Here is a 17,464-nt window from a genome sequence, read left to right on the forward strand (position 1 = left end):
CTTTGAAAGTAGGTAAACGAGGCTAAAACATTGGTTCTCAGAGGGTTGTGTTTGGCACAGAGGTATTGCCAGTTGTAGCAAGAAACTTTTGAGTCATGTGTTGTCAAAAAGCACGTTTCATTTAGTGGTGTAATTTAAACTAACATACATGATTTTGTTTGTGTATGATTTAGATTTCCATCAACAGTGAGTTGCACATGGGTTCCATCCCCCCTGATGAGAGCAGCAATGACATGCTTGTGATTGTAGATGATCCAGCATCTTCTGCACCTCAGTCAAGAGCTACCAACTCCCCAGCTTCCGTCACTGGCTCTGTCTCTGACAACATGAATGGTTAGTTTTTATCTGTAATCTTGGGCTAGGAATACATGCTGGGAATTCTATAGATTGCATAATACTATGAGATTTGCAAAACATTAGACAAGAGGCAATCCAGAAAAGAATGTCCTATTCAAATATGTTAGGTCAGTAAAATGGTATGTCCTAACCAATTCTCTATATGCTTGAGATGTTTACTTTTAAGTTAAATTCAGAAGTTGATACAAGCATCTACAGTGACTTACAAGTGGGAGCTGTGTTTGGATTAATTCCTCAACTTGGCAAGGACATTGTTAATGCCTTCTGCCAGATCACTTTTTCTTCAACCTCAGTGCCATATACACTAATGAGAAGAATAATAGTGTCCTAGCAGAGCATATATGAGTGAAGATATGGGCTGTTCCTTGAAGAACATCTAATGTTTTAGATGGGAGGAGTTTAAAAAGCTACTTCCTATCCTGTTTCTCATGCTGTGTATGATTTTATGCACCTCAATCATATGCACAGCCAACTTTTCATCTAAGCTGAAGTGCTCAGCCATGGTAGCCTTTTCTCACCAGGAAGGAGTGTCAATTCTTTGGATCATGCTTGGTTCCCCTCTTCTGTACTCCAGCCACTTCTATTAGTTCCTTTTTCAAATAAACAACCAGAACTGTGCATATAGATTTGGAGATTTGTATAAGAGCATGAGAGTGTTGGTAATTTTATTTTCAGTCCTTTTCCAAATGATTCCTAATATGGCGTTTGCCCTTTTTTGAAATCTTGGGCATCTGGGTCAGTAGCTTTATTGGGCCATATGACATGACCCTAAGGTTTTTTTTAGGGGGGGGACTTCTATCAGGTTCGCCTGATACGCCAGTTGCGCCCCTTTCTGGATCGGGACTCCCTATGCACGGTCACTCATGCCCTCGTTACTTCCCGCCTCGACTACTGCAACGCTCTCTACATGGGGCTCCCCTTGAGGAGCACTCGGAGGCTCCAACTGGTGCAGAATGCGGCCGCGCGGGTACTTATGGGGGCGACATGGCGCTCCCACGTGACACCTCTCCTGCGCGAGCTGCATTGGCTTCCAGTAGTCTTCCGAGTGCGCTTCAAGGTGTTGGTTCTCATCTTCAAAGCGCTCCATGGCTTAGGATCCAGTTATTTACGAGACCACCTTCTGCCTCCGATAACCTCCCACCGGCCAACACGCTCCCACAGAGAGGGTCCCCTCAGGGTGCCGTCTGTCAGGCAATGTCGGCTGGCGACCCCCCGGGGAAGAGCCTTCTCTGTGGGGGCACCCGCCCTCTGGAATGAGCTACCCCCAGGGATACGACTAATCCCGGACCTCCGGACCTTCTGCCGGGCCCTGAAGACTTTTTTATTTCAGCAAGCCGGGCTGGGTTAAAAAATTTTTAATTGGGTGAATTTTATGGGTAACGGGGTTTTAAATTGGAGAAGCCTAAGATAATTTAATTTTGTTTTAATGTATTTTAATATTTGTATTGTGTGTTTTTAATTTTGGCTGTTCACCGCCCCGAGTCCTTCGGGAGAGGGGGCGGTATAAAAATTTAATAAATAAAATAAATAAAATAATAATAAAGCTGAGACTTCATTAGTATAGATAAGTTAGTAAAAAGAATATTTTTATTGAACCTGTTCTTTTGAAAGGAATATTTTTGGATTTTTAAGGAATACATTTATTAAGCAGAGTGAGCTAAGCTTTTATGCACAAAACTAATTAATTTTGAATACAAATCCTCATAACTTCAAGGAAAGGTGGGATGGCTGCTGAACTGATACAAAATATTTATGGAATATTTTATTACAATGATAACTCAGGCAAACAAGAGATTTGTTCACTGTCCTTATAAATTTAATAACAATTCATAATGAAAATAGAGAGTGGAGGGTCACAAAACGTGGTATATCTGCAAACAAGCAAGTTTGGAAAATGACATATCTTTAATAAATTATACATTGTTTATCCATAAAGGAAGATCTAATTATGCTTGTTAAACACTGTTCTGATACAATGCTAGATGTTTACACAATTTCTTTCTTTCTTTGTTTGTTTTGTTAAGGAATTTCAGTACAAGATTTGCCAGTCACAGGAAGAGGTCATTCAGGTAGAAGTCGTGGTCGGCCCAAAGGTACAAACAGTGGATCCAAAAGCACAACAAAAAGTCGGAGCCGAAAATCAACTGCAGGAAGTGCAGCTGCCATGGCGGGGGCTAAAGCAGGAGCAGCTGCTGCCTCAGCTGCAGCCTATGCAGCCTATGGGTACAACGTGTCTAAAGGTAGGCTCTGCACTTGGGAAGTTATCAGAGGAGACCCAATTCATGCCTTCCTGAAGGAATCCCTGATATCCATATAAAATTCATATTTGATTCCAGAGAAAAATGCAGTTGGATACAACTGCCTAGTCTTCCAATCCATATCATTGTTTTTATTACCATATTTTTTAATTGAAAAGCACCCCATAGTGGAATCACCTTGCACTAATAACATTTTGGCTTTTTTTTTTTAAAAGCATTTCATTCCGCTGAAAAAATGCTTTTTTTCTTTTTTCTTTTTAAAAAAAATTTGATTTATATGCCGCCCTTCTCCGGAGACTCAGGACGGCTTACAATGCGTTAAGCAATAGCCTTCATTCTTTTGTATATTTTATACAAAGTCAGCTTATTGCCCCCACAAACTGGGTCCTCATTTCACCTACCTTAGAAAGGAGGCTGAGTCAACCTTGAGCCTTGGAGAGATTCGAACCAGCAGAAATTGCAGGCAGCTGTGTTAATAACAGGGTGCATTAAACCACTTTTTTTAAAAAGTTAAAAAAAAGCCTCTGATGATCGCGCGGCTCAGCTGGGATTGTCAGAGGCTTTTAAAAAGCATTTTTTCTACAACCTCTTCGGCTGAGGCAACTCAGCTAGGATCGTCCAAAGAGGTTATAGAAAAAATGGTTTTAAAAGAAAAAGAAGGAAAAAAGGTTGGCCACGCCCACCCAGTCACATGACACCCCCCTTCCACCAAGCCACACCCACAGAACCGGTAGTAACAAATTTTACATTTCACCACTGATTTGTAGGTTGTTTTTAATTGCATTAAAATGAATGGGCTCAGATGCCTCACACTTAACTATTCTTAAACCTGTTTGGGTTTATTAAAAAGTTAGAAGTTGTCTTTCTTTTCACTGAAAGTCATAATCAATTATCATGCCTGCAGGTTTAGTACTGTGTTCACTTAAAGCAGGGGTGTCAAACTCGTGGCCCATGGGCCAGATGCGTCACGCACTGGCCATGCCCACCCATTTTAGCAAAGGGGGGGGAAGTTGTGATATGTCATGTGACGATGTGTCGTCATGAGTTTGACACCCCTGACTTAAACAGTTATGTTTCAGGTCTAATCTGTTGCTGTTGAGGAAGTGTTTACTATTGCTACTACTACTTTGTGGTGCTCTTTTTTTTTTTCCGGCTAGGTATGCCTTCAGGTAGCCCTCTCCAGACTCCACTTATACGACCTGCTGGACTTTCAGATTTTGGATTATCAAGCGCCTCTTCCTCCTTGAGCAAAGGAAACAGTGTTTGTGGATCCTCTAAGAACTTAAGCTTAGCCAGTTCCTTGGCACCAGAAACCCCTATTCGAAAACAATATAAAGGAGCCCATATTTCAGGTGGGCGGTAGTAATTTTGAATCCCTGGAACCTGTACGTGTTCATATTGGCTTTCAAAGTAGCCCACGCCTACCAGCAAAAGGGTATATAGATGATGCCTTGTTTTCATCCCATGTGGGTGTGAAGATTACTGCACTACTTGTCAAGAGGTGTTTTATGTGCACTTTCATGCATAGTCCAGATTTACTACCCTTTGCAGAATTGTGAGGAAGAGGGTCTGAGACACGGGGATGCTTGGGCTTAACTTTTCCATTGAGGATTTTTTTTTGTAGCATCCTACAAATCATGCAGGGAAAGAATCCAACTTCCATATGGGACTGGCTGCAAGATCACCCCCTTCATTCCTACTCATACCAGCACCCTCTGCCCTCATCTTTCAGGTTTCATGGAATTCAGCTTGGTTTTAAAATAAAGAGATCAGCATATAAACTTTGGAGGTGCTCTGTAGATTCAGAGGAACCTTCTGCTCTGCGTCTTTTGGAAGAAGCTGTGGAGAAATAATTGGATGGTTCTAATGTGATGAATAGTGAGATACCATAAAGAATAGAATTCAGGTAAAAGGAGAGTTTTGCACTGTGTCCTAAAAAGGATCTTTTGTCAATATCATGCATCTGGATTACTAGACTACTGTTTTATTAGTCAGCCCAACAGTAAAACAGGTTAGAGCTCTTCGTTAATAGCATTGCCAGCTCTGTAATCATAGAGTGGGGAAAAAACCTTTTAAGGTCATAATATGCAGGAGTCAGATTCATCAACATCTTTTAAGCTCCCTCACCCCTCCACCCTCCCCGAATGTGTTTATATGAGTTTAAAGGTTTTAAAATGGAATGACAATTTGTGAATGACTCTAAACAAGAATAAATCTGAGAGAGAGAAAACATCACTATTTCTCCTCTCATTGTGCCATAGAAAAGCTTTTGGATGATGATTTAGGTACAACTGTTCACTGTATTACACAAGATGAATAATGCTGTTTTGTTTCCATTCTGGTCCTAGTTAAAGTAAAACGTCATTCATTCCGATTCAATATGTGTGTATGCGCACACAGCTGGTCTTATTTGTCAGCAGTGTCCATATCCTTCAGTAGGGTTGGGTTGGATAGTTCCACTGTGGTGATCTGGCACTGGTTGAATGCTCTGTAAAACTAGTGAAGTTGTGAGAGATTAATGGTGCCATTTGTGCAACTCTGCTCTGGTACTCCATTCTGAATGCACAAGAACCCTCTGCTTTAGCATGATATGTATACGGTCCTCATTGCACTGAGATGAAAGGGGGGGGCAGTTCTCTTGCCTTCATATTGACAGTAAGTGGTTGTTGTTTTTTTCTGGGCATTTCACCTTTCAAGGGAGAACCAGGTTACGAGGTGAAGATCTTAGCTAAGTCAGCAAAGGATTTTTCAGTCTCACGCACCTTGCCTGGCATCCCTCAGTGTAGAGCAAGTGCTTCCTGTTGACTTTGCTTCTGATTTGCACACCTGAAAATAGCAGAAATGAGTTCAGTTAGATTGATTTCAGAAAAAAAAATGGAGGGATTAATTGGGTGGGGAGGGATATTTAAGTTAAATCATGAAGATTTTACCCCGCCCCCCTCAGATTCACATGTGTATATACAGTGTTTAGAGGGAATCAGAAAAATGCCAAGCCTTTTTTTTCCTCTTTGAATGTGCTGTCTATTTTTATAACTGAACTTGTATATATGTATAAAAAGAGACACATCTTTCTTTTACTAACTGGAGAAAAGAATCTTAAATAAAATGGAGCAAGATAATTTTATGTAAATTCTGCTTCTGTGGTTTATTTGTTTCTGAGGAGAAAATGATCCAGGGATGGATATAAGAGGATATCTGTTGACTGCTGCTCTCTTAAATGTACCTAAGATACTGTGTGTGGACTGCCTCAAATACTTTGCTGGTTATAAATGTAGCAATATTCTCTGTTAGAAAAAAAAATTGTTTTTCATTACTTACTATTTGCCTTTTATATATCTACATAAATGACCATGTGCGGAAGAATATTTTGGCCAAGTATAAGAGACCATAGACTATTTATTACTATTGGTAAAATTGAGTGACCTGTGTCTCCAAGCCTATGGTGACTTTCTTCTCTGCTCATCTTGGGTAGATGATATTCAGTATGAGGGTTCCCCCATTATGAAGCTTTAGGAGGTTTACAGTGGTTAGAGAAGTACTAGAAATACTAGCGTTCATTATCAGACCTTTTAATGTGATTATGTGCATTTTCTTTACAAAAGTATTCTCATAAAACCCAATTTAAATCTCTGAAAAATTGCTCTCAGATCTCTGCTTAAACGCATCCAGCAAAAAGGAGTTTTCCCCTCTCTCTTAGTTAATTGGTTCCACTATTTTATTGCTTTTGGTCGTAATATTTCTAATTAATATTCAACAATGACACCCCTTCAGATACCCCCTTGAAGAGTGCTATCTTTTTCTCAAAGCTAACCATTGGTCTTATTATTTTATTGCTTTAAAACATAAAGCATAAATTTTAAAAGAATATCAGAAACTCTCCAAGAAAATACAATCAATGCATTAATAATACATATTAGAAAAACAGTAAATTGTTTAGAAAGAATTAAATCTTGGCTATACAAAATAATTTTGGTCAATATCTTCATTATATCAACATATATATGACCCATGTGGCCTTTGTCCCAATCTTGACAGATGTTTCATGACACATCTTGAGAAGTAAAGAAATAATTTTATTGGTAATAATTCTGACTGAAGAATAAGAGCGCAGCTTTTAAGTCCAGTGAATAAAGAAATCCATGTTTAACAAAAACTTGCTCCAGATGTTTCCACTGTACCCTGCCTTTTCTAAATCCAATGCCAGTTGGAGATCTTTGTAAACATATGCCCATAATACTATTTAGTGGTTTAATATTGCCCAATGTTTGACGCATTTTATAAAGCCAGATTGCACAAAACAAACATTTCAGATGATGATGTTTGTAATCTACAAACCCAAGGCAGTTCTCAGAATTTTTGAACCAGTATTTAACAAAACAGGCAATAACTTACACATTCAGCAGCATCTTTATTAGATTTCAACATTACCATTATAAATGAGCTTCATTTTGAAAAAGTAGGATACACTATTTAAAAAGTATCATTAGAAACATCAAATATAGGGCCAAAAAAGTAAAACATATCACTGAATATCATGATATTGTGATATTGTTAATATCACATCACGATTTTCTCTTTTATAGTTTTAATAATATGTTTCTTTGAATAATAAGGGTGGAACAAAAGAAATAGTTCACATGTAATATTTAGATCAATTTTTTTAAAATTTATTCCTCTCAATGTCCTTTAATTCATCATTGTACATGAAAAAATAAAAATACTGATTCATTAGATCAGATTTTTGTATAAATTTTATTAAAGAATATTATTAAGAATAGCAAAACTAGCTTGAAGAAAGGAAAAAGTGCAACAAGAAAAGATAAAAAATACAAGTTTCCAATTTCTTTTGGAAATTGGAATCTCTTACTCTCTAGTTACAAAAAATAGCTGCCTTTTTCTATTATCAAACGTTTTCTAATCATCAAAGCCACAAATCAAAAGTTCATATTTTCTGTTTCATACTAAAGTCTATACAGGTAGTCTCGACTTATAACCACAATTGGAACTGGAATGCCTGTCGCTAAACGGTGAGGTCATAAAGGTGACTTTAGGTGACTACACTGTTTAGCAATGGCACTTCCCATCTTTGTTAACTGAATCCCACCAATCGTTGGCCAAGGATCCACCTGAATTGAAACCATTCTGGGTTTGGTCCCTCCCATCCCCAACCCTCAGAAAGCTCAGGGAGTGCTTCCTCTTCAACTCCCCCCATTCATCCATCTCTCCCCCATCCCCCGCCATCAAAGCCCTTTGCACTGTCCTGTACTTTGCCTTGTGGGGCAATAAACAACCCAGAATTTCATATTTTGGGAGGCTGTTTCCAACACCACAGCTAAACGGCTCAAGAAGCCCCTGAGCTAAGTGCAGAACATCAGTGCCCTCAGAAGTCCCCAAAGCAAAGTGCAAAGTTCAGTGCTCTGGAAAGCCTTACCAGCATGGCACAAAGTCACAGCACCCTGGAAAATCTCGACTGTCCCAGCAAATGCCTCGTGATGGGTCGGGCGTGGCATGCTTATTCATCAGTGGGAACAGAAAAAGGTCAGCCAGAGCAGGAGTGACAGAGTGCAGGGAGTGCAGGACATAGATGAGGCCAGTTGTGTGTGTGGGGGGGGGAGTTGAAATGCCCTTGTGGTCATAAATGTAGAGGGCACTCATAAGAATTTTGATCATGTGACCATGGGGGCAGTGCAATAACCCTAACTTTGGGGTCAGTTGTAAATTCAGCACCACCATAATTTCAGTCATAAGTTGAGGACTAGCTGTCACGAGTTTCCCAACAATAACAAATGTAAATATTGTCTTTTCTCTAATTAGACAACAAACAATTCGACAACAAAGTTACAGTTGAGATAAATGTGTTACAGCCTTAGGTTCCTCAGTTCATTTTAATATATGTTATGATCTATGTAATATACCCAGAGAAAGGAATACTAGTGCAAAATTATTAGACAATGGAAGGTTTAACCTATTGCTGCATTCCTTCAAACTAAAGGGAATCTTCACATCAGGGAATTGGACTTTTCACTCCTCTTCAGCCATTTCAAACATTTAGGTTATTGTCCTTCTTTGTAAACTGTTCAAATGTTTAAAGTTTATTATTTCTGCACCAAGCAATCAAGGTTTAAACATGAATTTTGTTTGTAAATCTCTGAATCTTAAGTTGGCAACTGTTTTGGAACATAATACCCTTGAGGTCTCTGTAACCTTCTAATGTAACCTACATTCAGTTAACTTTCCCCTCTTTGACTGACTGCCTAGTGATTTCATTAAGTGTTTCTGCTAGTGTTCTATTTCTAGAAATAGGCAACTTTCATAGCAGACTGGCTAGATAATCTTTTGGCTGTCTGAAGTTTGTAAAGGGTCTAACTAGTGGTATAGTGATAGTGTTATAGAAAGCAGAGCCAATTTGTTAATCTTTTGGAAGGAAGGTGAATTAAGGAGCAAACGCAGTTATTTAACTCTCTTGAATGTTCATTTTTCCAACCCCATAAATTACAAAAAAGAGCCAATTCTTGCTTCCATCCATTTCTGGCTTGCTCTGGGAAACTCAAGTGTAGTGCTAGAAGCCACTAAATGGCTGCAACTTACCTATCTCTGAATCCTGTAAAGAGAAGTTCTTTTGTAGAACGTGTTTTCTGTGTTTTCTGAATATTTAGATAAATATAGGTTATATTAAAAAGGACATTCATACAAGCAAAATTGGAAAGTTGTAAAGCCTGTTAGTTTTGGTTATTGTACATTAGTCATTTACAAAAAGAGAAAGAGAATGTGCTTTTCTCTTTACAGAAAGAGGAACAAAAACTGGAAGAACTAGTCATTTTTAAGTTTCTTCTCCCCTTTCTTCTCATGCTTAATTCCAAAAGCATTAACAAACTTAAATTGTTTGTTAGAAAGATATGTATCTGACTAGCTAATTATTTTATGTTATCATAACATTCTGGCATGTGACTGCAGGATTTCAAGTTTCTACAATGTTACAAATTTGTAATAAATGGAAGACAATCGCTAGTGTTATAGCAGAAACACTTAAACTTTGCCCAAATTCAAGGAAAGTGTCTTCAACAAGAGTAAATCAAAGAGGAAGAAGGGCAGATTTTCTGAGGTGATAGAAATCACATTTGATTGATCAAAAGAATTTTAAATCCAGTTTCTATCAGTACTACAGGTAGTCCTCGACTTAGTGACCATTTGAAGTTACAACGGCATTGGAAAAAGTGACTTATGACCATTTTTCACACATGACCATTACAATATCCCCATGGTCATATGATTTACATTCAGATGCTTCACAATTGGTTCATATTTATGACAGTTGCACTGTCCTGGGGTCATGTGATTCATTTTTGCAGCTTTCTGACAAGCAAAGTCAATGAGGAAGCCAGATTCACTTAACAACTGTATTACTAATTTAACAACTGCAGTGATTCACTTCACAAATATGGCAAGAAAACTCGTAAAATGGGGCAAAATTTACTTAGCAAATTTCTCACTTGGCAATATAAATTTTGGGCTCAATTATGGTTATAGGTCAAGGACTACTTGTATACAGCTTCTGAGAAAGAAAGCAATTCCATGAAAAAAAATTACTTTTAACTTTAGCATTTTCAACCTAAACCACTAGGACATAGTCACACAAATTACAGACCACTTTTTCCTGGCCATTATGGATTAAATTATACGGAACAGCTTATACAGGAGCTAACTCTTATTACTTGAGAATACTAAGGTTACAACAATGAAATATTTAAAGGGTGAAAGAAGTTTCAAGCGATTTGCTAGGAGTGATGTTTGACTTTCAAAATAACATTATTTTGGAACTCCCTAAAGATGGGTAAAATGCTTTTGTTTAAAAAAATGGTTTTGCTGAACATAATAAAATGACTGGCTATGCTAATATATTACCCCAAATAGCTAACTGTCACATTAGAGAATTAGGGTTGTCCCTGTCTTTTTTTTTTCTTCAAATAATTGTGTCTTTTTACTTGGATAAATGTACTTGGTTTAGATCTCTATTATAAATATAATTTTCTTAAAGGCCTTTTATCCCAGTATTTAATTTTATGCAAGTTTGTTTTTATGCTCTTGATATATTCACACCCTCCTATAAGAAGATAATTTAATAACATTACATCCAGTGTACTATGTCTCATTAATTTTGATGCAGCTTCATGATAAAATAAAACTATATCTGGGGAGACCCCCTTCGACTACAGAAAAATCAGTGAAATGCATTGAATTTTCTTGAGACAATCCCTAACTCTCATTCTAATCTATCTGATTCCCATCCATATATACCACTACAACTTCATTGAATAGGGATAGAACTTGGTTAGACATTCATTCACAATGAATGTCAATAACTCCACATCAAACTAGAAGGAGATGTCTAGTGTAATATCATACCATAAGGTTCCTCTCTCTGAGTATTTATAAATGATTTGGAATTGTTAGAAAATACTAAATTTGCAGCCAACAGAAAAGGGGGGGGGATAGCAAACAGCTTACATGACAGTCTTAAAATTGAGAAGTATCTTGGCATGCTGGAACAAGGCAGAAATCATCAGCAAGAATTTCAATTTGGGAGAAATGCAATGTCCTAAACTGGATAGAAAAGTTAAAGATATAATTGTAGAATGGAGGGACCATACTGGATAGCTGGACATGCAGAAATAATTTGAAAATAATTTCAACTTGATCACAAGTTGAATTTAAGCCAACAGTATTTTTGAAGATTTGTCAAACTGAAGATGGGGTAGAATTATATAGACTTGTTATAGGAGATAGGACAAGAGATAGGACAAGAAATAAGCAGTTGAATTTAGTCAACTTTGGTTTGGTCAGGAGAAACAATTCCTACTAGTAAAATTCTGTTGAGCTTTCAGTGCTCTTTTGTTTGGTCCAGTAGCATTTCACTTCTAGCAAAACTTCCATTTCCTCCACCCATAAAAACATTTGTTCAGTATCATTGTTGCTTTTCATGGCTTCTATGTGTATAATCCAAAATTTGTATTTGCTGTGGTAATTTAGCTTCTTAAATTTATTTTTTTATCATTGTAAGATTATATGATATATGAGCATGTGGAATTTACCATTATTTTAATCTTGAATAAACCAAGTTAGCTAATGGAAATAGCTAGGTAATGGTATAGCTAGGAAAAGATTCATACTAATCATTTGAAATAGTTACAAATGTTTTCGTTCTTTTGTAGACCCTTGAGTATATGCCTGACTGCTTTTTTGGTTTGAACATAACTGATGATATCTGCAGCAAACAAAATTGTGCAGTATTTCAGGAACTAAGAACCCACCTTTAATTTACAGTTTTTTTATTCTTTTCTGAGTCTGCAGCTGCCTTTCCCAAACTGCCTTTCAGTTGTATTTGATTGCAATTTAAATAATCTGATTGTTTATGTGCAGTAAGACTGAAACTTTCAGGGAAACTAACAATAATTGTAAGGCAATAATATCCCAAGAAAAATTATCAAACCTGAAATCCAACATCTCTATTTTAATCTTAGCCAGTGTGCTAAAAAATGAATAAATAGAGCATATACCTTGGTTAGTACCACAACAGATGCGATAGGCAGAGTTCTCTAGATACAATATACTACAGAAAATTGGCTTACAGCTATAATAAACTTAATTCGCCAAGCAGATCCAAGTTTGATATGCTGAGTGTCGCATCCATGTGCCTGCCCTAAGAACATATAGGTGGTGGGCTTGAGAAGAATGTATGATGACCATTATAGCAATTGAATGCTTAGACACTCCAGTCATTTTGCAATCCTATACCTAGTTATCTTTTGCACAATTACATCTGCTGTGTGAGTTGTGACCATACTGGTGACATCTTGATTGTATTCCACTTTGAATATCACATACTATACCTGTTTTGTGGGATAATCCTAAAAGCTGCAGTTGATGCAAATTACAAGAGATTGCCTGCTAACCATGCAAGATTTAAGGGATAATAGTACAGTGTTAATGTGTTTATTGTAATGTACAATATTAATACCTGTCTTGAAAAATCTACATTACTTTTCAAGCACAATGTTATAGAGCCCTAAATTGCTTGGGACTTAACTATTTACAGTACTTCCATTGGGAATATTATAAAGACCCTTTTGAAGATTGCCTATCTGCACAGGTCTATTTTTCTGACACTTCAGTGTTACTCCTAAATTATTCAGGTGTTGGGAACTATATTTGGTCCTCACTTTAGCATTTAGAAAATTTGTAATGCTGCATCTTTTTCACCAGGCTTTTATGTACTAAATTGTTTTACTGCCCATTAGTATTGGTTTTTAGAAAAAATATTTTAACGGTTTTAAACATTAAAGTTAAAATTGAATTAAATTAAATTAATGATTTAATCATTAGCCAGGATAAAAAGGCAAGTTACAAAGTAAAATAAAATACACTTGAGAATTAAGTTCTATTGAACTAGTGGGAATTATTTTTAAATAGATGTATCTAGGATTGTACTGTTAAAACATTCAAAGGAAATATTAATATGTTGATTTTTTTTTCAGAAAAGGTTGACTGATGTATGGCTCACAGCCTAGTCATAAGCTTGCCTATTTGAAACTTGCTGCTTCCAAATAACCCCAGAAAAGTGTAGTCTTACGCTTAATAGGAAGTAAGCTCTATGTAAAAACAAATGTTTCTGATTATATACAGGATACTACTCATTACAGAAACAGCAAATTTTAACTATTGCAAAATAGTAAAAGCCACTAGTCTGATGTCCAGTGTGTGTGTGTGTGTGTGTGTGTGTGTGTGTGTGTGTGTATGTGTATTCAGTTTGATATAATATGTAGAAAAAAATAAAACACTATTATAGTTTCCTGTTCTATAAAGCTTTTGTGAAGATGGAAGCAGTGATAGGATTGGTATTCCTTACTGATTAATTTCAGATGTTTACTACTGGCTAAAACATGAGTGACATTGTACTTATTTAGTACAAATCAGATGCTGGTATCACATGCACCTCTTTTTATGTATATTATCACATTTCTGCCTAAGAGATCTTCTCCTGGTGTCCAATTAACACTTAAATTAGCAGTTGTCGCTTTGGTGACTCTTGGAATTCCTTTGAATTATTACTTTAAAAGGAACCATTGAGTGTCAATGCTGTGACTGTTCAGATCTCTGTGTTTGTAATTGCTTTAAAATGATACAAAACCTCTCATGTGACTGCAATTATTCCTCATACGTCGATGACTGGCATGTATTAATACATTAAATGGAATGCCTGGAGACGCACACCTTCCATTTCTCACGCAGGTACTTGTGACATCAAGGCAAAGCTCCTAAGATAAACAGCTCAGTGAACTGTCACAGAAAGCTGGGCTTCCAAGTGAAAATATTCTAAGCTGAGGTGGAATGGGCAAGGCAGCCATGGGGGTCACATTTAACATGTATCGAAGATGCAAAAATTGGTAATGTCACAAAACAGTCAAGGATGATTGTTTGGGGTTTGGTGACTATAGATATTTGTTCTTTCATTATTTAGCCTATGATAAATAACATCTACATTTTGATTCTCTACTGATTTTTAGAAATCACATCACCAAAATTTGATGATATATGCAGGAACTGCAGAAAAAGCATTTGGGCCTGACCATTGCCCATTTTGAGGAAACCTCAGTCCTTCTTACTTCACTGGCCCACCTTACTCCACCCTTAGCAGCCATTCCCAATATTATTGCCTGAGATACGTTGAGATTAAATCTCTACACAAAATGGTTAGACTGATAATTCTGGAAAGTATAATCTTTATAGACCTAGAGGGTGCAATTTAGGGAAAGCTAATTTGCATATAAGGGTTGTTAGGGCTCTTGTACATTGCTTAGACTATAAGCATAATGATTATTATTTGTGCTGTAAAGATTTCATGGATTCTTGGAGAACCTTTCAAAAGCAAGTTAGAAATAGCTTTTTCTCAATTCTTGTTTTTTTTACTGGTTGTATCAAGTTTTACATCAAGACACTGCACATACTTAAAATCTTATTTAGAAATTGGATTACTCAGAAGAAGACATTTAAACCAAACCAGACCATAGTCCATTCTAACCTGGAAGCTACGGATTGCCACCTTGGCAGATTCAGCCTTTACAAATTGACAAGCTTGTACTTCTGCTCATCCCAAGTACACACAGGATTATTTATTTATTTATTTATTACGTGTATTTATATGCCGCCATTCTCCCGAAGGACTCAGGGCGGCGAACACAAGTTAAGAAACAAGTACAATAAAATCCCATTTTAAACCAAATAACTAAATAAACATAGTATAGGATAAACATAGTATAGGCATTCTCAAGCTGTTGTTTTATTTCATTCCTTTCCCTTGGATCGCTGCGCTCTAATTTTAGAAATAGTGTTATTGCAATACTTGTTTTTCCTGACTCAGTATATTCTGTGAACTTGTAATACCTTTTCTAGTTGGCACTTGTAGCAGAAACAGCTTTGTCTCTAAACTATTTGCCAGCAGTAGGTCAGACTCCCAGCAACCCATGTAATGTGTAATTCATATATATTCAATCTATAAATAATGTATTGACTTCTTGAGACAGCTTTAAATCTATGTTACTTTTGGTGTTGACAAGTTGCAGGTACAGTATTTAATGTAACTATAATTATTCAGTATCTAGTCTAAATGTTTTAATTATTTTATCCTCTTATGTTGTTGTTACTGTTGTTACTGTTGTTGTTTTTGTTGTTATTTTCTGCTTCCTTTTGAAACCTTGCTTGCATTACAGCTTACTGAGATTGCAAAGTTGAACCATTTTTATCTAAGAATGGTTCTGGTTTTATATTGGCAGGACAAACTTTAAACCATGGGCAATTCTGCCAAGCAAATAAATACCAGTGATCCGAAATACAGATGAATGAAGGAAATGGTGTCCCTTTGGCAAATAAGCATTAACCTAACCAGTATATGAAGGCCAAACTAAGGACATGACAATAAATCCATGTCATAACCCACACATAAAATAAAAACTGGGATGGAGAACAATTTTATGAAACCCTGTTGGTTGCATGTGGTTTCATTGTTCTCCATTATGCTTTCCTCCTTGGTTGAATTTCAGTGTCAGAAGTGAGATAAGTTAGAGAAAATTTCTCGTGCAGAAATGTAGAGGGAAGAAAATAAAATAGGTAAGAGGGTTGGCTCATACGTTATAAAACTCTAAAAGAACTATCCTAACTTTTCAGATGATTGTAGTATAAATGGGTTTAAACCAGTGGTGAAATGCTACTGGTTCGCACAGGTTCGGGCAAACCGGTAGTGATAAAAACTACCAGTTCGAATGAACCGGTAATAAAAAAAAGCTACCGGTTCTTCTGAACCGGTATTTCCAATGATCAGCTGTGCCGCATGATTTAAAATCGCTAGAAAGCAGGAAATACTTTCTAGTGAATCTAAATCATGCGGCACATCTGATTTCCCCCCCCCGCCTCGCTGCTCTACTTACCTTCCCAAGCCTCCTTTTGGCATATACTGCGCATGCATGTGTGAAGCATGCATTTGGTGCACACTGTGCATGCGTGTTTGGTGCGCACATGCATGAGCATGCGCTTGGCGCGCAATGCGCATGCGCAGTCAGCAAACCAGTAGCAAACCAGTTCAGATTTCACCACTGATTTAAACAAAGAGTGAGGATTTCTCCTGATCACTTCCATGGGATGATCATTGTGATAAGATGAAAGCCTTTTGTCATGCAGATGTGATATGATTCCAGAGTGGAGCCACAGGAAGGCATCAGAATTTCTTTGTAGCAGTTCATCTTTTGGACTCAACCATAGTGTTTGTGCACGTGTGCAGGTGTGCTTGTGTAAATGAATATCCGTGCACACACTTCTATGAACATTTGCATATTAATATTTGCATGCAGTGGAAGAATAAAAAGGTAAAGTAGGTATTTGATGTATTTCACTGGAGAGGGCATGCCAAAGGAGATTGGAGGCATCATTGAAAAGGCCCATTCCCTTGCTGCTGCTGAAGTTCGCTATTTTCCATCCCTAGAGTCAAGCCTGGGAAAAATATAATACCCTTCTAGGCAGTGGTGGGTTGCCCCCGGTTCAGACCGGTTCTATAGAACCGGTAGTAAAACCGGAGGGAGGGTCCGCCCACCGACCCCGACATCATCAGAACGCTTCTGCGCATGCGCAGAAGAGTGAGTGAAGCGAGCACGCACGTGTGGTCCCGTTGTAAACCAGTAGTAAAGACAAGTAGAACCCACTCCTGCTTCTAGGTCTAGGTTCCATTCATGTCTGATCCTCCTCACCTAGGGCTAAGTAGTCAACACAGGCCACTTATTCTACCAGCTCTTCCACCGAGTCATGGTAACTGTATAATCATCCACATTGCTTGATCTTAAAATAAGAGATTCCTCAAATCAAAATGGTAAATGCCCTCCCTGTCAACATACATTTTCTGTCTTGTTCCTATCAAGTTGTCTTCATCACATGACACCAGGTTATTCTCAACTTTAATACCTCAAAGCAGAGAACAACAAGCCTCTCATTGTTTCCTCTGAGGAAACAATGTAGGAACCTCTCTGCTTCTGTACCATTTCTATTATTCTCCCCTTCCCTCTATGAAGTAAGAAAGGGGTTCCTCTGCAACTTAGTCAGCCACTTTACATAACATATTTGGTTGTGTAATCTTTGCAGCTCCTGCCTCCTCCTCTTGGGCTATTGCTACCCTATTTGTTTTCCTGTGGATTTATTTCGCATTACTGTCTAGTAAAATCTCCATTTATAATGGACTAACTGATAGATGAGGTGCCCAGTAAATTGAATTGTTTGTCATTGTAGCAAGTTAGTATCATTTGCATGATATC

General features: G+C 37.4%; 1 protein-coding gene across 3 annotated transcripts in view; it reads left to right on the forward strand.

Moving 5' to 3' along the window:
* INO80 (INO80 complex ATPase subunit) overlaps window positions 1–17,464 on the forward strand; it is an 84,047-nt gene that overhangs the window by 58,580 nt on the left and 8,003 nt on the right. For 2 of the 3 annotated variants that reach the window (XM_070940004.1, XM_070940021.1), the window contains 3 exons: window positions 174–333; window positions 2,382–2,597; window positions 3,773–3,967. In XM_070940004.1, coding sequence (XP_070796105.1) covers window positions 174–333; window positions 2,382–2,597; window positions 3,773–3,967 — 571 coding nt within the window. Of the gene's footprint in view, window positions 1–173; window positions 334–2,381; window positions 2,598–3,772; window positions 5,746–17,464 lie in introns of those variants that run through there. The other variant, XM_070940013.1, reaches the window with a different exon arrangement.

The sequence above is a fragment of the Pituophis catenifer genome, unplaced genomic scaffold (genome assembly GCF_029215685.1).
Source record: "Pituophis catenifer annectens isolate HBS135680 unplaced genomic scaffold, rPitCat1.0.hap2 SCAF_1, whole genome shotgun sequence".
Classification (NCBI taxonomy): Eukaryota; Metazoa; Chordata; class Lepidosauria; order Squamata; family Colubridae; genus Pituophis; species Pituophis catenifer.